At 35.3% G+C, this 24,029-nt stretch overlaps 1 protein-coding gene and 1 long non-coding RNA gene across 9 annotated transcripts; both read right to left on the bottom strand.

Moving 5' to 3' along the window:
* Positions 1-11,083: 11,083 nt before the first annotated feature.
* LOC147500082 (Peptidase C13 family) lies at positions 11,084-19,692 on the bottom strand. Of its 8 annotated transcripts, none has more exons than XM_086561796.1 (10): positions 19,494-19,676; positions 19,388-19,429; positions 19,168-19,312; positions 16,099-16,328; positions 15,757-15,814; positions 14,121-14,198; positions 13,066-13,154; positions 11,950-12,031; positions 11,556-11,747; positions 11,084-11,469 (listed from the first exon to the last, which is right to left on the bottom strand). In XM_086561796.1, exons 1-10 carry the CDS (start codon positions 19,607-19,609, stop codon positions 11,332-11,334), a joined length of 1,170 nt encoding a protein of 389 aa, XP_086417922.1. In that variant the 5' UTR covers positions 19,610-19,676; the 3' UTR covers positions 11,084-11,331. The 8 variants fall into 8 exon arrangements, with proteins under 8 accessions (XP_086417922.1, XP_086417921.1, XP_086417928.1 ...); XM_086561795.1 differs by having other exon boundaries at positions 15,757-15,829; positions 19,494-19,675; XM_086561802.1 differs by having other exon boundaries at positions 19,168-19,307; positions 19,494-19,668.
* On the bottom strand, positions 17,169-17,705 carry LOC147500083 (uncharacterized). The gene is made up of 3 exons (XR_015196190.1): positions 17,572-17,705; positions 17,368-17,464; positions 17,169-17,258 (listed from the first exon to the last, which is right to left on the bottom strand). It is a non-coding gene; the product is annotated as an uncharacterized LOC147500083 (long non-coding RNA).
* Positions 19,693-24,029: the final 4,337 nt, after the last annotated feature.

Here is a 24,029-nt window from a genome sequence, read left to right as displayed (position 1 = left end):
AGACAAAATCCCCACCGCATTGGGAAAGAAGGCGCCCGCGGAAGAAAGTATAAGAAAAACCTTAATCCCAGACTGGACCGACCTGACAGGGAAGGCCGACCTTGCAGATTTGCGGAAAATCGCCATCCTAGACAGGTCCGACCAGACAGGGAAAAAAGGCGTCACGGAAGAAAGTATAAGGAAAACCTTCATCCTAGACCGGACCACCTCGACAGGGAGGCCGACCTCGCGACTTTGCGAAAAACCGCCATCCCGCATGTTCGACCGGCGAGGATGGAAGGTGTCACGTATAACTAGATGGAAGACCACAATCCCAGACAAACTACTGACCTAGATAGACTGGTTACACGCAAAGAAAAAGACAATCTCCAGTCAGACCCGAACGTGTGTACTACCTAAAATCTCTAACTCTTGTAAGAGGTAATGGCAGGTGTCATTTTCCACATAGGCTCGACCGGGGGCGTCTATCTGTTTAAATCTTCTGGATAAAATGGATTTCACCCCACTTAGCACGAAGTCCCTTTGATGTAACTTCCCACTCATCATAAAGTTCATCTGCACCTTAACGAAGCTTGTCCGATTCATCCGTATCCGTTGCCATGAATTTCCGAACTGGTGAATGCCACTTCGGGCTTCCAACGCCTATTTTTCATGGATGCTTCTTCAGGGTACTACCAGATATCTTTAAATATGGATGACCAAGAGTTCACCGCCTTCATCACCGACCAAGGCATTTTTTGCTATACTGTTATGCCTTTTGGTCTGAAAAATGCTGGTGCAACTTACCAAAAGCTTGTCAATACAATTTTTCCGATCTGTTGGGAAAAATAATGGAGCTTATATCGATGATATAGTCATTAAATCGAAGCATACCGGGTGATCATCTTTTCCGATCTTCAACTTGTTTTTTGATAAGCTTAACAAGTATAACATGAGACTCAATCCCGCCAAATGTTCTTTTGGCCTCTTCTGAAAAATTTCGGATACCTCATGACTCGTAGAGGTATTGAGGCTAATCCCGATCGATCTGGCGTTGTTATTGATATGTCATCACCAAAAAAATAAGAAGGAAATTCAACGACTTCATCGGGTCGGCTTGCGCTCTTCATAGATTTATTTCTAAATATTTCGATCGTTGTCATCCCTTCTTCCAGACTTTAAAGAGGGCGGCAACTTGGAACATTGATTATGAGATGACATTGCAACAACTGAAGAAATACTTGGTCAATCCTCCTATATTGACCAGTCCTTCAACGGGTCAACCTAGTGACATATACCTGGCAGCTACAACTCAAGCTGTTAGTGCTGTTCTTTTCATTGATGATGGAAAAATCTATGGAAGAAATTCTGCCACCGCTAATTGGGGGCGACGAAGACCAACATGAAAAAGCAATTCCTAATCCCATTGACCTATGGATTGTTTACTCAGATGGCTCCCATAGTAAATCTGGATCTGGAATTGGATGTGTTTTTGTTAAACCCGGCAGAGAAAAGATTGGGAAATCTGTGCGACTTGGTTTCGCCGCTTCAAATAACGAAGCCAAGTATGAGGCTACCATTTGTGCCTTGAGAACAGCTTTGACACTGGGGGCGCGAAAGCTCCAGTTATACACGGATTCTCGCCTTGTTGCAAATTAGTTTGGTGGGTCTTTTGAAGAAAGAGATGAGCGTATGACGGCTTATCTTAGTTTGATACATAGTCTTGCTCGACAATTTGATAGCATCTCTATCACTCAAAGACCCCGAAATGACTTACGTCATGCAGATTCATTGGCTTATCTCTCTGCCGCCATTAGAAGCAAAGGGTTTGACACATCACTTTTGCAATCATCTTTTCGTCAGTCTAAGTTTAAACGTTTTAACGCTCGCTTAGTTCATTACTATCATTACGAAAAAAAATCTGACGAAGTTACCATATTTACCTTCGTCAGTTTAAGTTTGAACGTTTTTACGCTCGCTTAGTTCATTACTATCATTACAAAAAAATCTGACGAAGTTACCACATTTAGCTTCGTCAGTTTAAGTTTAAACGCTTTTTACGCTCGCTTAGTTCATTACTATCATTACGAAAAAAATCTGACGAAGTTACCACATTTAGCTTCGTCAGTTTAAGTTTGAACGTTTTTTACGCTCGCTTAATCATTACTATCGCTACAACAAAATCTGATGAAGTTACTACGTTTAACTTCACCAGTCTAAGTTTGAACGCTTTTACGCTCGCTTCGTTCGTTACTATCACTATAACAAATCTGACAAAGTTACCACGTTTAGCTTTATCAGTCTAAGTTTGAATGCTTTGACGCTCGCTTAGTCCGTTACTATCACTACGACAATATCCGATTAAGTCACCGCGTTTCGTTTTGACAATCGAAGTTCTAACGTTTTTACACTCGCTTAGTCTAATTTTGCCGAGTTAAGTATGCATTGGGGGCGTTTTTCTCTACGTGGGGGCATCTCGTTCTATTTCATTTCCTAACCGCATAAATCTACAACATTGTCGGTTTTCCGCGGTATGTTATCCGACACAAAGAACAATATTCAATAACAAACCCATATTTATTTTTATTTTTCATCAAAAGAAGTTTTTAGCTCTATAGTATTACATTCACACAATTACCTAATCAATTGTCTCTGTCAATTGTCTTACGGTTGTTCGATTAAATCTTCATTTTCTTATTCGAAATATGCATTCGCTTCGCTTAGCGCTTTCGGTTAACTATTTTTCGCAATCATTATTTTTTAAGGCATTGTGCCGATCTTTCTACGAAAAATTTTCCGAGCGAAAATTTTCGTCAGTTTCATTATTTTTTTCTAAGGCATTGTGCCGATCTTTCTACAAAAAATTTCGAGCGTTTTGAGCGAAAATTTTCGTCAGTTTCATTATTTTTTCTAAGGCATTGTGCGATCTTTCTCTGAAAAAATTCCAAGTTTAAAAATTTCGTCAGTTTCATTATTTTTTTCTAAGGCATTGTGCCGATCTTTCTACGAAAAAATTTCGAGCGAAAATTTTCGTCAGTTTCATTATTTTTTCTAAGGCATTGTGCCGATCTTTCTACGAAAAAATTTCCGAGCGAAAATTTTCGTCGGTAATATCGTTATTTTTTTCTAAGGCATTCAATCGATCTTTCTAATGTAAAATTCTTCGAAATGAAAATTTTCGCCGTCGTTATTATTTTTTCTATGGCATTCTGCCGATCTTTCTATGAAAAATTCTTCGAGCGAAAATTTTCGCCAGCGTCATTATTTTTTCTAAGGCATTAAGCCGAACTTTTTGAGCGAAACTTTCCAAGGCTCGTACAAGCGTCGTTTCTCCGTGCGGCGAGAATTCGCATTACGTCACCTTTCTTCGCGAAAACTTTCTCCAGCTTCATTATTTTTTCTAAGGCATTGTGCCGATCTTTCTATGAAAAAATTTCCGAGCGAAAATTTTCGTCAACTTCATTAATTTTTTTAAGGCATTGTGCCGATCTTTCTACGAAAAATTCTCCGAACAAAAATTTTCGTCAGCGTCATTATTTTTTCTAAGGCATTCTGCCGATCTTTCTACGAAAAATTCTTCGAGCGAAAATTTTCGCCAGCGTCATTATTTTTTCTAAGGCATTCTGCCGATCTTTCTACGAAAAATTCTTCGAGTGAAAATTTTCGCCAGCGTCATTATTTTTTCTAAGGCATTAAGCCGGACTTTCTGAGCGAAACTTTCCAAGGCTCAGATAACCGCCGTCGTTTCTCCGCGGGCGAAATTAGCGATTACGCCACCTTTCTTCGCGAAAACTTTCCAAATTCATTATTTTTCTAAGGCATTAAGCCGAACTTTTCGAGCGAAAACTTTCCGAGGCTCGTATTAACCGCTGTTTTCCTCAGGCGGCAAAAATTCGCATTACGTTAACTTTTTAAGCGAAAACTTTATTCAGCTTCTTTATTATTATTATTATTATTATTTTTTCTCTACGGCATTGTGATCTTTCCGTTCGAAACTTTTCGTCAATATCTTTTGCTCGTAATTCTGCCGTTTCAACCTGCGACGCAAATACAAATATTTTCGTTAGTCTTTCAGACTTAACCAAAATTTGAAGCTAACTAGTAAAAAAATATTGACATACATGTTTCATGCTGTTGAATTTTTTTGCCACCGCTTTGTTATAGTCTTCGAACTTTTCTCCGTCTTTTTCGGCAGCCCAGAGTAACTCAATAATTGCGCAATTTCTTTGCTTAACGGAATTGCACTCCCGCAACTTAATTGTGAGTAAGCCATTACTATTTCATCTTCTTCAACTTTCGTTTCAAATTCATACACTTCATCCATCTCAAATCTCTCGAGTGCTAATATTTTCCGTAGTTCTTTAAGTGACCATCGCCGTGGCGTCGTGTGTTCGTTGTATTTGTCACCTTCTTTCCACCTCACCAAATCTATGATTGTCATCAAGTTTTCTTCTTCTCGATTATCTTTCGCCTGTTTAATACGGTCGTTTCTACCTGCAAAAAAAAAAAAAAAATGGTTAGAAAGCTCAAAAATCGGGTTCACCAGGCCAAATCGGTTCAACACGTGCATACATTCTTTCCTTTACGGTACCGCACCATATCATGTGTATCTTTTAAGTTCCGGATGCCCAAGCCATATTAAAGCAAAGAAGGTACGGTGCCCTTTCTTTGTTAATGCTGCACCATATCATGTTCCTTAATTCACTTTTGAATACTGGCGCTTCATCTTTCACAACCACAGCGTCGTGTTTTTGTGGTTCTTCGCGATACTTTCAGTTCGATGACGGTGGAGAACAGTTGAGGGAAAGGCAAAACACAATACACCGCTCTACCTCACCCAAATCTTAATCGGGTTCAATAGTTCAACGCCATGCAAAAAGCATAATGCGCAAGGGTTACTTACCACGGTATCATCAGCCTCCAAGATGCGCTGAAGGGTGAGTATTCCGCTCTCAAATCTTGCTGTAGCGAAAGATGCAACAAAATCTTTTGAAGGCGCCAGTAACAAGATGACTTTGTGAATAAGCCGTTTTTCGTGATCTTTCCGATCAGTTTTACTGGTGCGATAGAAGATTGGATGTAGAAGATGAGAAGAATGTTTCCCTAAAACCAGAGGACCGTATAAATAAGCAAACACAGTATTAACCTTTTCGCCTCTTCGACACCGACAATGGCACAAGATTTTACACTTTCGATCACTCTCCACGATTAGCTTTATTTGTATTTTCTTCTCGGTTAACACTGCTAGCTCGATCAGACTTATCTCTCTCTGCGGTTTGTGGTACGTAGGGGTTTGTTTTTCAGAACTCTCTCCTTATGTTCTCTGTGTTTTTTTTTCACGAAAACCATCTGTTTTTATAGCTTTTTTCCTAAACTTGCGATGGTCCAGTATCTAAGTCCTTGTGTAAGTCTATTATACAAACCGACTTAAGATGGGTGACGCAATTCTAAGCTTTATCCAATCCGGATTGAATTTTGGAGTCCTAGTTTTATGTGCTATACACTTCTTTTATTTTTCTTTATGCTCATTTATCACGCTACTCGAGTTCATATTTCGGACCAACGTTTTGACTCTTGTACATTTTTCGGATTCCAATTATTTCATTTACAATAATTCGCCGATTTATGTCCGTTCCGTCGGATAATTTGCGGATTTTTCTCAACAGTTTTCAACGGTCTAATCCTAGTATCGCTATTCCGCTGGTACGCGTCGTCGACATCACTTTCGCCTTGTTACAAAATGCGTTCGGTACAGTATTTGGCACTCAATTTCTTTTTGATATTTTCGCCTGTATTTTATTTATGTGCATCTTTTATTTTATCTGTGCATTTTCGGCCATTTTTTATTTAACTACGTCATTGCGTCCCGTATACGTTAATTTGACATTTTTTCATTTCCGCTAATTCATGAATTTTTCCCGATTGTCCATTTTTCTTATCGTTTACGTTCACACGACACTTTGTTATACACTCCGCTTCCTCTTTTATTATTTCACGTTTTCCGTGATTTATCTTCTCTTCTTTGCCATGTGAACTTTGTTCGCCTGACAAAGAGGGGGCGGTGTTTCGACCCCCACCTACGTGGCAAACGTCCATTAGTAGGGGTCTCTATTTTATTCATTTAATCAACAGGGCTAAAGCCCAATTCGCAGTATCATGGATCAATGTACAAGCCCATTAACTCATGTGTCTAAGGCTGAACCTTAGCCACATGGCTTGCAACTAATGTACATTGATTTATGTCCAGATTCATTTATTATCAAAAAGATAATTATCAGTTGACAGTTATATTCTATCACAATTACTCAAGCAACAAGATTACTTGAGCTACAAGGACTCTCTACTCTACCTATATAAATACCACATTATTTTTCATAAGGAACTACGTGGAAACTTGATCCCTAGAGAACAGATCTTGGGTACGTAGGGCGCCATTATTTGGTTCAGTTTCATCTCCTCCAATATCAAATTCCTCTGTTTCTTAGTGTGTTCTTTACCACTGCTCTCGTTGTGTTGAAGCAGTTTATTGCCGAAACAGTATGCACAAGTGTCAGTACATATCAAGCATCACAAATAGGGGTGGAACTCGAGCGGATTGGGTCGGGTTGAGGCCTAACCCGAGCCCAACCTGAGTTTCAAATATTTCAATCCGAGCCCAGGACCAAGCCCTAGTTAGTTCTTAAATTTTCGACCCAAGCCCAACTCGGGTTGGGTCAGGGTAGTCAAGTTTATCGGGTTTCAATGTTAAACAGTAAAGAACTCAACACCTTTTTACTGTTAAATAAATTAATTAATATGTAAATAACACCGAAATTCAATATTTTAATTAAATCAAAGGGATTTGATTATTTGAAAGGGAAACTAACCTGATTGATTCAATTATTCTCTCTAAAATTGATATTCTCAACTTTACTTTTTATAAGAAAAAATCCTTATAAGGAAACAATATAACATAATAGAACTCGGATTTCAATGTTAATCAGTGAAGAACTCAACACCTTTTCACTGTTAAATAAATAAATTAATAGGTAAATAACATTGAAATTCAATATTCTAACTAAATCAAAGGGATTTGATTATTTGAACGGAAAACTAACCTGATTGATTCAATTATTCTCTCTAAAATTGATATTCTCAACTTTATTTTTTACAAGAAAAAAATCCTTATAAGGAAACAATATAACATAATATAAGGAATGAAATATATACATACATATATGCAGGCGGACTCGGGTTTTTCGGTTATTTGATATTATAACCCGAGCCCAACCCGAAACTGAGTCAGGTTTTGATTTTACAAGACCAATCCCAGACCACGGATTTGAAATGTTAGCCCAGGACTAGGGGTGGCAGTTTTGTACACGACTCGCTAACCCAACTTCGACACGAAATTAGCAGGTTTGGATTGGGAAAAAAGGCTTTTGGGTCATTTAAGGGTAGACCCGCCGAACTCGTCAAATAAATGGGTTGGGTTAAGGTCATATATATTAACCCGTTAGTAGACCCGATTAGTTCTCAGGTCTAATGTCGGGTCATCAACCCGGACTTTGTGCATTATAACCTATTTTAAGATAAGTTTCATTATTTTTTAAAATCTCATTATCCTAACAACCTAAAATAAATGACTAAAAGGAAAAAGATTAGCCGTTATATTGATTCATTCGATAAATATATGTTTCGTTATTTAATTTTCATTGATATGTAATTGAATTATGGATGGATTTTTAGAATTAATATATATATATATATATATATATATATATATATATATATATATATATATATATATATATATATGTTTTTGATAAATAAAATCGTTTGTGAAATACTAAATATTTGGCATACAGGTTGTCTGTGAATCCTATCCGAAACTGATCTAAAATCTCATATATCATCCCAACTATCTAAAATAAACGACTAAAAGGAGAAGGTTTAACTGTCATATTGATTCATTCGATAAAGATATGTTTAATTATTCAATTTTCATTAATATGTAATTAAATTATGGATGGTTTTTTAAAATTAATACATATTTTTTTATATATATATTTTTGATAAATAAAATCATGAAATGTAAAATGTAAAATGTAAAATGTAAATCCGACCCGAAACTGATCTGAAATTGATCCACTGGCTTAGCGGGTCACCAGTTGCGTAACTCGTTATATAGTCGGGTTGGGTTTGGGTTTGACAAACTCGACACGATTAGTAATTAGGTCGGGTTTGGATTTGCTCTCCTAACACGTGACCCGAATATGATACTACACGAACTCGACCCAACACGACCCATTGCCATCCCTACCCAGGATCAACAAAAGTCTGGTTTTAGCCCATCGAGCTTGGGCTAACCTGACCTAAGTTCCACCCCTAATCACAAATAAAATGGTATGCACAAGTGTCAGTGCATACTACCTCTTGGTATGCGAGGTATATATGCACAGACGTCTATGCATATCAAATATCACAAATAAAATGGTATGCATAAGTGTCAGTGCATACCACCTCTTGGTATGCAAAGTATGCACAGACATCAGTGCATATCAAACATCACAAAGAAAATGGTATATATGCACAAGTGTCAATGCATACCACCTCTTGGTATGCAAGATGTGCACATACATCAGTGCATACCACCTCTTGGTATGCGAGGTATGCACAGACGTCTGTGCATACCAAATATCACAAAAAAAAAATGGTATGCATAAGTGTCAGTGCATACCACTTCTTAGTATGTGAATATGCACATACATCATTGCATACCAAACATAGAAGGGTAAAATTGGAAAGAGTAAAAAATAATAAAATCAAGTGTGTCTTTATTAATAATTAAAATGTGAAATTTGGTTTTTCTAATAATTATAAGCCAAAAAATGTCCTTATCAATGCATGGTTTTAAAACCCAGTTGTCTTAGACTATGATTAAAGTTGGAAATTGGGCATTTTGGTTTATTTCTTGCACATTTTAATCGTTGGCTTCAGGCCACCAGAAACTCAGGGCCGGCGCCTATCCCATTATTCCTTGCATGTTCCTCCAATTATTAAAAAGCATATGTAGAACATGTGTGTGTCTGTTTTTTATTCGAAGTGGAAAAAGGGAGAAACGAAAAATAAATATAGACAACTTTTCCAAAATTACTATATAAATTAATAAAACAAAAACTAACTATCCTATCCAAATAATTATAATATTTAGCCCAATAAACTAATTAACCTAACTAGTAGTTGTGATCATACATTCCTACACTTTTAAAATTAGACACTCTATTATTATGTAAATTAACTTAATCGATGAGTGAATAAATTAACAATTGTTTGTTTTACGTAAACAATGATTATTTGATAGTCAATATAAATAAAACTTTTTGTCATAGAAAAAATCTAAAAAGAAACATGCAAATCGATTGCATAAACAAACCGCTTAAATTGGCGGGCAAATTTGTAGGAGTAGTGCTATCTGGACTTATTTTTTAGACCTAGTGTTGCGACTTACTATTTGGATAACATTGGTTTGCATTGCAATACACACGGACATGCATCTCCATGTAAATCAATGATAATGACTTTTGACATATTAGTAGGTTAAAATAAGTGGGTCGGAGTAGCATTACTGAATTTGTAGTGCTTACAATCATAGTTCGTGATTCCGAACGAAACTCTGGAATTCCGCTCGGAATTTCGATTTTTAGAAAATTGAAATTCCAAATATAGAGTTGAAATATCCGAAATTCCGAAAGAATTCGAAATTCCGAATATAATAGGGTTGAAATTTAATGGATTTCGGTTTTTGAATTTATCAGAATTCCGAGAATTCCGAAATCCCGAACTACGCTTACAATACACCAGCTCACCTTGAAACAAATTTCTGGCTCCGCCATTGGTTGGGATTCAGTATTACTCAAAACTCCTCGGTTTCTAAGCGAGTCCTAAAATATATTCAAGTTCGTAGCTTAGGTGGTAAGGAGAAGATAGTAGAAAGCTTCATAGTACAAAATATCGCGATATATTACGATATATATTGAGATTTCAGCAAAGGATAAATAAATATCGCGATATGCTTAGAGATATTTACGACTGTAAATATTGGCAATATGTCGACAATATTATCGATATTGTATGATATATTGCGATATTTATAGATATTGGCGATATTTTGTATATGTAACAATTTTATTTAATATTTACCATTATATTTCAAATAAATATAAATTATATATCATGATATATCAAGAAATATCCACAATATCCAGAATATTTGTCGATATTTTGGATATATCCACAATATTTGTATATAAAACAATATCAAATATCCCCAAAGAGGAGGATGTATCCACAATATATATCCATAAATCAGATATCCATATTTTGCCATATCCTGATATTTTGTACTATGGAAAGCTTTGAATGGAACGCTCCGGAGATTATGGGATCGGGTTAACACAGCAGGGCTGCTAGTATTTGAGCTTACCAGCAGTCCAGCAACACACAATGTCTGATTTAACAATTTCATGAAAGTGCGTGCGATCAAAAGATGTTATGCAAATCTGCAACATACTTTTAAGGGGCGGGATCCTGCAGCAAATACCCGGCCCTGAGCTAATAGATTCCACGACAAGAAATAAAAGCTTATGATGGGACTGCGGTCTTTAAGCTCGCCAATAAACTGGCACCTAAGAGCATCTTTAGGTGGTGGCAGCAATTTAGCAAATTTTGTGAACAAGTTTGCCAAATTATGGTAGCAAATAAGAATTGCATATGAACTGGGAGCCCTACACTCACACCAGTTGAAGTAGCGCACGCCATGTTGAGTGCTGCGCGCACAATGTGGACGTAGCCAACAAGTGTTCGCTATCAAATTTATTAACATTTGGAGTTATTTTTGTGGCAAATTGCTACCAAAAGAATTTGTTTGGCATCCACCTGCAATGCTCTAATATACTAGTTTAATGGGTCACACCAAGAACTGTTAACATCAGTGGATTTTATGGTTGAATGAAATGTCAACCTTTTCGGCTTTTAAATTGTTGCGTCAGTGAGAACGTCAATTTCATTTGCATCGTCTGTATTGTCTTAAATGGCTTACGTATTGTTATTAAGGCTCAGCAAATTGTACTGCGAAAAGAGGTCAGCTTCTGTATTGTTCGAGCATAAGAATGTAATTTGTGTTTGTATATTACAGAGTTACAGTGTCGCTCAAAAGCAAACAAATATCCACCTCGTCCAATAGCACATACAAACTTACCCTATAATCGAAGATTTTATCTTCATACATTGAGACAAGGTATCAACCAACATGGAAAATACTGGTACAAGGTAAAGCAAAAGATGACACCAATTCTCTGAGTCCACACATCTTCATGATAGCCAGGTAGTAATTGTCACCAAAGGAAGCATGATCATCAAGCCGTAGTTGACTAATGTGTCCGTATCTCCCGTTTTCTCCAGCCTTTCATGCAAACTATTCCATACAGACGAGAGAATACCATATTCATCCTATAGAAAGCAGAAGGATTAAAAGTCAGAATCGAAAAGAAGCAACATTTCAGACAGACGAGGATAGAAGGAAAACAAACACTCACCTTTGGGCTACAGTCATTAACGTGGTCCTGAACAATCGTACTTGTCAATCTTCTTCTTTCATTCTGGCTAATTTCTTGATCCACTGGCGTTTTGATTTTTCCTCGACGAGTTACTTTGTTTGAGAAACCTCTGTAACCTGAATCTGTATGAATTGTTTCCATGACTGAACCAAAGAAATTTGTTACGGGTACCTAACAATGAAGGAGCAAACTGATGAGATTCTGATCTCATGTATTAATTTATGATGCCTTGTACCAGGAAAAAAAAAGGTGCAGCTACATCAAACGTGGAGAATCACAAAAGTGTAAACAGGAATGCGCAGTTCTATTCAGAATACCACAAACCCTTATCCCAAATGCATCCATATAGCCAAATCCCATACTTCATACTTACCGCATCCAAAGGTCTTTGATAGAGATTTGTTCGGTAATATGCCGTTGACATCAAAGCACTTGGATGGTAAGAATTGAATAAACTGCAGATTAGCAAAAAGACATATAAGTTACAAACCAAATTTCAAGCTTAGGGGAAAATATGATTCATTTGCATTAACCAAAAATGGCAGAAGAAGAACCAGAACAACAGCACAAGGTAAAACCATAAAGTTCAAATAACTGCTGCCAAAGAATATAGGTTGTTAGAAAATAGTTAGTCCTTGTACACATAAGCTGCTAATACAGGGTTCTATAATTAAGTATCCAAATTCACCCAAAAAAGAAAAAACACAAAACAACCCAGCAGCTTATTCAAGCTTCCCCTCACATGATGGAAAAGTTGCCTGTAGGATGAGGATTTTCTGCCTTACTTTTTACACAAGCCAAGTGATCAAATTTCTTAATGTTTGCATAAGTTTACACACTTAAGGCCAAACCCACAGCCCACAGACCAAAACAGGGGGGTGAACACTGCAACGCTTTGTTAGATACTTAGATAACATCCCATCTAGGTTCGCACCCTAATTACCACTTTTAGTATGCACAACTCCCTTATGTTGTTTATGGCACACTATTCCAGAGTCCAGAACTATCTTCCTCTACTAAGTTATATAGTCTAACAATACAAGAGAAGTTACACCAATTTTCACTACTCAGTAGGCACTAGGCAAAACTACTAGAAAGTAATTTAGCCGTCTCTACATACATTGTCGTATTACAGTTGCATGATCCGTTTGCTAATTCAAAAAGTCAATATCTTTGTACAAATAGATGGACACAGCATCCATACTTTAGACTGGAGTACGCAGTTACATTCTTGTACTCCAGATAAATGCACACACAATTAGAGAAATTTCAGGAAAATGTGTATAAAATACAAGAAATAAGAGGTTGATAGAACTCCATAGAACCAAATATCGTTTGCGAGTATCAAACGAAAATTTCAAATGAGAAACAAAGTCGCTTTGCACAGCCATGACATATTTCCATTTAAGAAAAATGGCATCAGAATGAGCAAGCTGTGATCAACATCCATCACCAATTTAACCATAATACCGACTACTAGGTTACATACCTGCTTAACGAGGCATTACTGTACGTATTTAGCCTCTCAAAGAATGCAAGGGTATAGAAAGTAAATCGATCCACAACAGATACACCAACCTGCATCACCGAAAAAAAAACCAAATAGTGTTAACGACCACTCCACTGCAAAATCCACAGCTTATTGACAAAGTAGTAAAAATAAAAATCTAAGGGCCACCAATACATTAAGATCGAGATTTGAGAAGGCAGGGTATTCTTGCTTTGACTCATACATCAAGACCTATCAGCGTACAGGAAAGAGGAGGAACAACAACTAGAAGGTCTGAAGCGACCTCGAAAATGAAAGACTGGGAAGAAAGGAGGCACCAAGGAAGGTATGAAAACAGTGGATGCTAATGAAGAGGATGAGCAATTTTTAGACTGAGGCAGAAGGTGCGGTGTTTTTTTTTTATTCACTGTGGTGTGGGAGTTACCGAAAGGAGAGGAAAGATTCAAAAACTAATTACAACAGGAGAGAGGAAGTGGAGCTAGAGAACATGAGGGTGGTGGACTACCAAGAGTCTGAGGAAGACTTCGATGATTTGCACAATTGTACGATTAGGATGACAGGAACCTAGACTTGGAGCTGTTGGTGGTAGACTGCAATAGGGAGGGGAGCGAGTAGTCTTGAAGAGGTGATTTGAATACCCAGGTGATAAAACTGTTGGTGCGGTAATAGGGTACTGGTGCTGTTAACTTGGGTGTTTTTTTGGGTCTCTGTAATTCTTGTATTGTATTCTCTTTTCTTTTTGTTTTGCTTTGATGCGGTGGAGTGGGGTGCTCTTCTCTGGTGAGACAGGACTTGACTCGAGACCTGGTACTCTGATATCATATTAGCTACCAATTTAGTAAAAAACTACAACATTTACATCAGAGGGGATGTGGATCTAACATGGGTAGTGCCTAACAACATCCCAGGGCAGAAATGCAAATACAAGAAATAAACATTTTGATAGCGAGGATTAATATAGAGAGAATAAATGGTTTTTGCAATCTATCAAACATATCAGTTTAAGGTATAAATTGCCAGCAACTTTCACTTACATCAGAGTCCAGGTGATGTGAATAAGAATTTTCTCCTTTCATGCTGCTCCCAATAGCCAAAACACCAGGTGAATGAAGCTACAGGAAATTTTACAATTAAAGTTAAAACATTTGAGCACACAACATATTCAGTTCTCAACTTCAGTAGATTGATGGAACTCTTTTACACTAATTATAGAAATCGTTTTACATGTTTTACTACAATTGAGCCTGCAGCACATGAAGTGAAGAACATGTGCCTAATTGAGAAAATAAAAGTACTGGAGATAAAGCGATCTGTATAAGCAGTGTTTTGAAAAAAGCACTAAAGGCATTTGCCTTGAGGTGTGCCTCCAGGCAGAAAATAGCTATGAGGATATATATAGCCTCGCTAGCAGAATAATCCATGACCCTAATAACTTCTTTTTTTCAATTTTTTTGACTTTTTTTTTCCTCTCGACCACCCTAAGTCTTTGTTCAAAGGACAAAATGACTGAACATATGGAAAATTGTTGAATTTCAAAGATAAAAAAAAAAAAATAAAGTATTTTTGGCATCAAGGCCTCAATCAGCCTTTTGAGGCACGCCTCCTTGGGAGGCTTTGAGTTATGCACTTTTTAAACCTCATGTATAAGTTAAGAGATAATTAAATAACAAGAAACAGTTTTACATATTTTCATTAGCGTTTTACATTAGGTATAGCAACTTGACACTAAAAGTTAACATAATAGAAACTCTGGATATAACAAAAGCACTAGCATTTGCTTTCTACGGAATTATGAGGGAATGCAAATATTGATTTTGCTTCACTGACATACAGAATAATGACTAAAGTGTACGAAATGGCATGTTTCTTTTGAGATTTCCCTATGTTACATGGACACGCCATATTTTGAAAAAAAATCCGTGTCGGATACGTATCCACGTGTCCATATCGGACACATATTGTATGTGATTTACCTCAATTTTTTATATTTCACCGTGTCAGACACTTTGAATCCGTGTCGGACACAGACACACCTATCCGTGTCAATGTAACTTAGGAGATTCCCAATGTCCACTCTAATGACATTTCCAAAGAAAAATAAAAAGAGCTGGAAATACACAAAATATATAATAACTAAAGTGTACGAAATGACATGTTTCTTTGTGACAAATGCCAACAACAAGTTAAGTACAGAACACAGGCCATCCCATCTAGCTTCTATTTTAAGTATAGGATGTCATAACAAGAGTTGATAGGGACATCAGCTTCCAGTTATCTTGCAACGACAAACTCAATGTGCATTATTCATATAAGCTTAGGGGTGTGATATGCATGCTCTCTTTATTATTTACTTGGTTGGGTCACTATTTACTGTACTTGTCTGATTGAGGTGGTTTGGATACCTGCCTCAATAGACGTTGATTAGAGTGTGTTAGAGATGTAAGGAACCTGACACACCATGTGATTGTTTTTCCCTACCAAATTGATTGGTGCACATGCCGGTATGACATTTGAGTGAGTTAGCAATCTGGTGTGTCAGGCACCCTCAACTCCTATGGCCTCCAATCCTCATTTCATCTTTCCGCACCCACAGTTTAGGCTTTTTCTTTTACCATATTATTATTGTTTTACTTTAATAAGAAGGATCCAGATTAATCTACAGCAACAAACCTGATTGAAAAGTGTAGCAGCCTGGCAAGTATCTACCATTATCAGCAGTTCCTTAAATCTGAACGAAAGAGTGCTGTGAAAAATTAGCTCCGTATATCAAAATGATGATGTGTGTGAACGAAAAGATAACATTACTTTTATGTCACAGAAATTAAATAAATCATGCCTACCTGATTAGTTTGAAAACACAAGCAAATAAATCATGAAGTCATTGCATAGTTCCAAGAAAAGACACAAATTAAAATAGACATCACACGAGAATTTTTGGAACCTTTGTTTAAAATGACAATATACGAGTGTATAGAAAAACAGAAAAAAAACAGAGAATCTATAATTGCTGACCTATGCTTTTCTTTCATTTGTTTCACTGCATCAGCTAAATCATGACTCTGAAGCTCTTCAGAGTCCTGGAATTTCAAAAATTCATCTCCACCATGCCCTGTCATGTACAGGAGTATGTGGCTTCCTTCGTCGCTTAAAAGACGCTTGGATCTTGGCACAGCATTCTCATGGCGCCCCGTTAAAACCCGCAAGAAATTTTCAACCGTGACCTCATAACCTCGATAATCTACCTGGGACATATGACAAGAACGGATCACTAGAGTGTCCTACTTGAAATGTGAAGACTGACAAGATACAAAACTGTACCCTTTTCTTGGTTTTTCATAGAACAAAAAGTTAATTCTTTCAGTCTGGTCACAACTCCCAAGATTAAAGTGGGCATAAAGATTTACTTAATAAAATAACAGGGTTCATATCTTAGAAAAATTAGGGCACAACATCAATTACGGTTTAATTTTCAATACGTACATCATGACTGAGGAAAACCTTGAAGGAATAGAGAGTGAATACATAGTATATAAATAGATACAAGTGTTGTAGTCAAATTCAACTCAATGAAATCAATCTTTCCGATTATTCCTCATTTTCAATATTTGTTCATGGTATCAGAGCAGAAAAATGTCTAGCGACAACTAATCCACCATTGCTAAACATTTGAAGCCTCTACTTGAGACTCAAAACTTCATTTTCTCTCTCACTTTCATCATTTTCATACTCAAAACTTCGTTAATCATCACGTTTTCATGAAATTCATCACTTTCTCTGTTTAAATTACTATTTTTCTCAATTTGATCTTTAAACACAACTTATCTTCAACAACAATTAATGGAACAAACATCAAATATGATTTCCACAACCTCAAATTCATCTTCTTCACCTTCGAATACCTTTCAATTACAAATTTTATTTGAATAAAGCTAAATAGAAACAACTATATACTATGGAAATCTCTCTTTATTCCAATTCTTAAAAGCCATGGCCTTCTTGGATTTGTTGATGGTTCAACACCTTGTTCTCCATAATTTAAGATAAATGATGAAGGAAATACAACATCAACAGTCAGCAGTGCATACATTGAGTGGATGAAAAGAGATCAAATAATTCTTATGTGGTTGAATGCAACAATTTGAGAACCATTCTACCATATATAGTTGATCTTCCTACATCAATATCAGTTTCACATGTGCATCAGCTTAATACAAAACTTCAAAACAAAAAAAAAAAGTTATATTCTATGTCAGAATATCTTCAAGTGATCAAGCAACTTACAGATAGCTTGGCAATAGCTGGAACAATTGTTAGTGGTGCATATTTGGTTTTTATCTCTTAAATGGATTACCAGCAGATTACAAAACTTTTTGCACATCTATAAGAGTCAGATCAGTACAAAAATCACCAGATGAACTATGCTCTTCTTTTGAGTGAAGAGATAAGAATAGAAGATCAAAACAACAGACACACCACTGAACTTACCACCCAAGCTTTCTCTTCAGTTAAAACCACATCACAGCAGTTCTCAGGACAGCAAGGATGAGGTACAAATTCTTTTCAAAACCATTCAAATTCCTATCAAATTTTTTCTAGAGGAAGAGGAAGATCATCATAATATCATATAGAGGGGGTTATAATGGAACATAACATAATATCAACAATAACAATCAGAATTTCTCAAATAATCAAGGATCTTCATATCATCCAACTTGTCAAATCTGTGCGAAATTTGGTCATCTTTACATAGACTGCTATAATAGGATGAAACACGCCTATATTGGCAAGATACCACCATCAAAACTCTCAGACATGATTGCAAGTTCATAAACTTCACCAGACTATTCAGTGTATTCAGCAACTACACAGCCACACAACTGGATAGCAGATCCTGGAGGTACAACTTGCATCACCTCTGATATTGGCAATCTACAAACACACTCTGAGTATAATGGTACTGATAAGATCATGGTTGCCAATGGTGATGGTTTGCAGTCTGCACATCCTAAACGCACGCTCTACTACTTATTAAAACAGTACATCTAAATTTTCTCTTAACAATATTTTGCATGTTCCAAATATTTCTGCAAACCTACTATCTGTAAATAAATTCACTTCTGATAATCACTGATCAATAGAGTTCACTCCTGTTGCCTTTTTTGTAAAGGGCCTCAATACTGGGAAGATCCTTTTCCCAGGACCAACTAGAGGAAGCCTTTATCCTTTGTGTTTTCATCGTTCAAAAGAAATAAAGCTCCACCAACTTCATTTTAAGTGGCAAAGCCTCATCTTCATTTTGGCATGAAAGGTTGGGGAATCAATCTCAGTAAATTCGAAGTAAAGTACTCTCTTTTCACAAAATGTAGCTACAAGGGTCAGCTCAAACTTCAACTTTCTGCAATTCTTGTCAGTATGGGAAAATACACAAGCTGCCATTCATCTCTGCAGTCAAAACAACCACATCACCTCTTCAACTTGTACATGCAGACCTTTGGAGGCTATCTCCTGGTGTGTCAATAATTGGTCACCAGATACTATGTTAGCGTAGTAGATGACTGGTCTAGGTACTGTTGGATTTTTCCTCTTTGTAATAAGTCAGATTTCACTCAAGTCTTTGTACATTTCAAAACTTATGTTGAGAAAATGTTACAACGTCAAAATAGTTAGAACATATGGTGGTGGTGGTGAGTTTACAAGTACCAAGTTTGTAACCTTTTCAAAACAATCTGGCATCACTCATCATTTCCAAATGTTATTCAGTGAAATACCTAACTATTCCTTTCTCGAAGTCTTTGGTTCACAAATCAAAATCCAAAAATAACGCATGTGTCTCCCTTGTTTATAGCCTAACAACATAGGATACAGATATCTAGATATCAAAAATAACAAGCCATACATATCTAGGTGTGTCGTATTTAATGAAACATAATTTCCACTCATGACATTCTGCCAACACTATTTCTCAAACAAAACACACAAGCTCATGTTATAATTAACTAACAACAGGTTTCATGTAAGCAAATGTATTGTAGATAAAAAAACCAGAACATAAACAAGAAGAAGAAAATGCAAGATTGTGACCTCCACATTATCTCCATACAAGTTAAGTCTGTGATTTTCATTGTTGAAGACTTGAGCAGGATACTTGTTTCTAGAATTGCATGCCATGTCATCTGCCAACATAAGTATAATCCTTTCATCAGGTATTCCAAGCCGTTTTACTGTCCTGGGTAGAAAGAAAAACAACATTATTTACAACACACAGTAAAAAAGAAGATAACTTTTGTACACTTTCTCTCACCTGTACAAGGATAGTGTGTTGGCCATATGTCGATAGTTAAACCTGTTCAAGAAGAGTCCATGTAAAACAATTTAAATCCAAGTCTTTAAAGAGAGAAAATTTATACCAGAAGCGAGAAGTGCAGACCAAAACAGCCCAGTTGTTTGTGTGCATAGTCAATGCATTTGATTTTGATGCTAAAAGTGAGGAGAAGAAGAAGAAGAAGAAGAGGAACAATCTCATTCTTCTGTGATTCAAGAGTGCCCACTCTTCCGACAAGTTTAATGAAAATGAGATTTATCAATTGATATTTCGCGGAATGACGCAAAATCTCCTTGAAATATTTTCACACTCTTCATATTTAGGAGACCCATAAGATTCCCATTTATTATTTAGAGATTCTCATATTTCTAAATATACCCCTCTCTAGATTTTTTTTTTTTTTTTTTTTTTTTTGGCTTGAGATATTGAGATGGTCAGTAAAAGGTAGACTGTTAAAATCTTCTCCCATGTTGTTGTTGTTGTTGAGACGGGAGAGTTCATATTGCAACAATTCGTTACTAGTCTATATTATATTCTTAAATAAATTCTAGCACTTATTTCCATAGCGGCGATCTATTTTTATTTTTTGTAGCACAAAAAAAAATTAGGATAAATTTCTGATTCGGCCATGATAATGTCATTTTGTTTTAATCCGCCATTATCGAACTCAAGATCTGAAAAAGTTGTTCAAAAATGCATTGAGTTGCAATTTGTGGCGAATTGAAACACATTGACATTATCATGGCGAATCGAAAATTTACTCAAAAAACTAAGTCTATTGAGTGGAACTCCAGCCATAACATGATAAAAATATCAAAGATATTAGATTTGTAGTGAGTTCTTCTAATAACATCAAATTTACCTCAGTTTGATTATGGAATTTATTGTCTTGGGCTAAGTTCGTTATTTATAATGAAGAAAGTTTTTTTTTTTTAAATAATACATATCATAGATTTCTCTCTGTGTTTACCGAATGGAACTATATACTTTGCATATATTTCAAGGACCACCTAATTTTAAACCCGTCAAAGACTCCTAAAATTTTAAATATTTTTTCAATTTGGGCCATTGTTATGTTTTATTTTATAAGCTTATGTGTTGTATTGGAGAGGTGGATATCTGTCGAGCACATGTCCTACAAATAATGCCGAAAAAGTTTGATTATTTGATCGATTTATTAAAAAATGAGGGGTAGTGTTGGCATATGTAAATCTCGTTTTTTTAAAATAAAAGTTTAGCTTCTAAACAAAAAATAATAGTAATAATAAAATAATGTCAAACAAATGTCTACGTGTCGCAAATATATATATTTTTAGAACAATTGTTGAGTTTTAAGAGTTTCTATTGTCTACCTAATTAATTTAAATTTTATATTTTATATTTGATAGACTAACAGAAGTAAACCCATCATGTAGGAGGAGATGATTGTTTTGTGTAATTTGAGGAGAAAAGTCGTAGAGACTAGTTGCCAATATGCAATCACGTAGGGCTTTAGTTTTCAAGATCCAGCAAATAGAGAGTGAACTCCACTCTTTTAAGGTTCTTAAGGGATTAGCTTCTTAAATGTTGGAGAGATGCATAGAGTGGAGGTTCTCATATTACTTTTTGAGAGTTTGAACACATGATTTCATACTGGAGTCGCATTGATCACTAGGGATATTTTGTTTGTTTGTGAAGATCTAATGAAGTATAGATTTCTCATATAGCGGATAAGTCCTTGAAAAGTGAATTTTGATTACAAGTCCAGGTGTTTATCAACGTATTGCCCCAATCTCTTTATAACAAACACCGACTAAGGGTTTTGGGAGCACGAGTGGACGAAACACCGAACATGTGCGGATCGAAAATATCCAGAGCCTTTTCATTCAAAGGAACTCACCGAGTTGAAGTCGCGCTAATTGCCTAATCCAATAAAAAACATACACTAGTATGCCAATTTAAACAACTTATAAAAAAAATAAACATATATAAAAATATAAAAAATGCTAACTTATAAAAAGTAAGCTTAATGTCAGTAGATTATTAAATTCTTTTCCCATGGTGTATAGGTGTTAAGGCCGGAGAGTTCATATTGCAAGTTTGCAATGACCCTTCACTAGTTAGCTAAAAAAAAAAATCTCCATTCTTTTTTTAGCTCAAAAAGTTTGGAACAGATTGACATATATATCCGACATTAAATATTTTTTCTCCATTCTCAAAGATATTAGGTTTGCGGTGAATTATTATAATAACATCAATTTTACCTCGGTTTGATTTTCAATTGTGTTGTCTTGGGTTTCTTATCTAAGTTCAATCTTGATAACGCATAAAGTAATCAGTTTACACTAGCTTTCGAACCCGTCCTACGAACGGGTATCGTTATATTAAATTATTCTAAAAAATATTAGTGACTATGCATAGCTATGAGATATGAAAATTATATTAATCACTCATTCAAATTTATATCACCACTCTCTATAAAAAGAAAACACCAAACCTTGATAAAACCCATCAACATAATTTTGTTGTTAGATTTAATAATAGAAGTTTGATTGAAGTTTTGTGAGAATGCCCAATGTGGCGAAGATGATATTGAAGCTACTTGAATAGCAAAACATTTCCAATCATAATAAAATAATTACAATAAATACTACTTAAAATGTAAAACTATACTTTCTGATTTAATGTAAAACTATGTTTCGGGGTTAGTTTAATGCATTTGCATCAAGTTTCCGATTTTACGTTAATTATTTTTTGAGGCTAGTTCAATGTAGTTGCATCTAGTTTCCGATTTCTCATTAATTATTCTTTGAGGTTAATTCAATATAGTTGTACCAAGTTTCTGATTTCCCGTTAATTGTTTTTTGAGGTTAGTTAAGTGCAGTTGCACTAAATTTACGATTTCCCGTTAGTTATTCATTAAGGTTAATTCAGTGCAGTTGCATATAGTTTTCAATGTTTTGTTAATTATTTATTGAGATTAGTTCATTGCATTTGCATCCATATTTTAATTTCCCGTGAATTACTCTTTGAGGTTAGTTCAATACATCTGCATCCAGTTTCTGATTTTCCGTTAATTATTTTTTGAGGTTAGTTTAATGCATTTACATATAGTTTTCAATTTCCAGTTATTTATGCTTTGAGGGTAGTTCGATGCAGTTACATCCGGTTTTCGATTTCCAGTTAATTATTTTTTTAGGTTATTTCAATGCATAACATCCAGTTTCCGATTTTTCGTTAAATATTCTTCAAAGATATTGCTTCTAATTTATGATTTCCTAGCATGTTAGTTAATTTATGATTTTAGTTTAATACAATTGCATCCAGTTTACGATTTTCTAGTTAATTATTCTTTGAGGTTAGTCCAATACAGTTATATCCAATTTTCGATTTCCCATTAATTGTTCTTTTATGTTAGTTCAATGCATTTGCAGCAAATTTTCAATTTCCCGTTAATTATTCATTGAGGCATCCAAATAATTTTCCCACAATTTTCAATTTATGAGGTTAGTTTCAAGTTTGCATCCAAATTCGATGTTTTGTTAATTAGTCTTTAAGATTAGTTCATTGCATATGTATCTAGTTCCGATTTGTCATTAATAATTATTTGAGGTTAGTTCAATACATCTGCATCTAGTTTATGATTTATAATTATTTATGTTTTGAGGTTAGTTCGATGCAATTTCACCCGGTTTCTGATTTCCCGTTAACTATTATTTGAAGTTATTTCAATGCATTTGCATTTAGTTTCTGATTTCCCGCCAATTATTCTATGAGGTTAGTTCAATGCAGTTGCATTCAGTTTTTGATTTCATGTTAATTATTTTTTTAAGTTAGTTTAATGCATTTGTATCCAGTTTTTGATTCCCCGTTAATTATTATTTGAGGTTTGTTTGATGCATTTGCATACCGTTTTCGATTTCCCGTTAAATATTTTTCAAGGATTTGCATCCAATTTTTAATTTCCCGTTAGTTATTGACGTTAGTTTAATGCAGTTGCATCTAGATTCTGATTTCTAATTAATTACTTTTTGAGTTTAGTTTATTGCATTTGCATAAAGTTTTCGATTTTCCGTTAATTACTCTTTGAGCTCAGTTCAATGTATTTGAATCTAGTTTTCAACTTTATTTTAATTATCCAATGTGGTGTGTAATACTAACTTTCTACTAATCCACTTGTAGTGTTCTTGCAAACATGACATAAAAATAAATTATGCTTGATTTACTATATGGGATTATCAAAGATTATCCAGTTCTCGATTTTCCATTAGTCTTTAAATTATATCTGACTCACTATGTGGGATCTTCAAAGATTATTTACGAACAGGTCCTCTCATATTAATTATTCTGAAAAATATATGCAAAACTATTATATAAAAATTTTATATTGATCACTCATCCAAATTTCTTATAACATGAAAACCCCAATCACGCATTTCTCACTAAAAAAAAAAAAACACCATTGATAAAATCCTTCAACTTTATTTTGTTGTTTAATAATGGAAGTTTTATTGAAGTTTTGTGAGATTGTCTAATAAGCTACTTGAAGCTACTTGAATAGTAAGACGTTTCCAATCATACGAAAAAAAAAACAACACCGTTTTAAATGTAAAACTATACTTATCGAGACATTCTCACAACA

This window comes from Coptis chinensis, chromosome 5, assembly GCF_015680905.1.
Source record: "Coptis chinensis isolate HL-2020 chromosome 5, ASM1568090v1, whole genome shotgun sequence".
Classification (NCBI taxonomy): Eukaryota; Viridiplantae; Streptophyta; class Magnoliopsida; order Ranunculales; family Ranunculaceae; genus Coptis; species Coptis chinensis.
The sequence above is the reverse complement of the archived record's forward strand: the minus strand, read 5'-3'. Positions and strand labels throughout refer to the sequence as shown.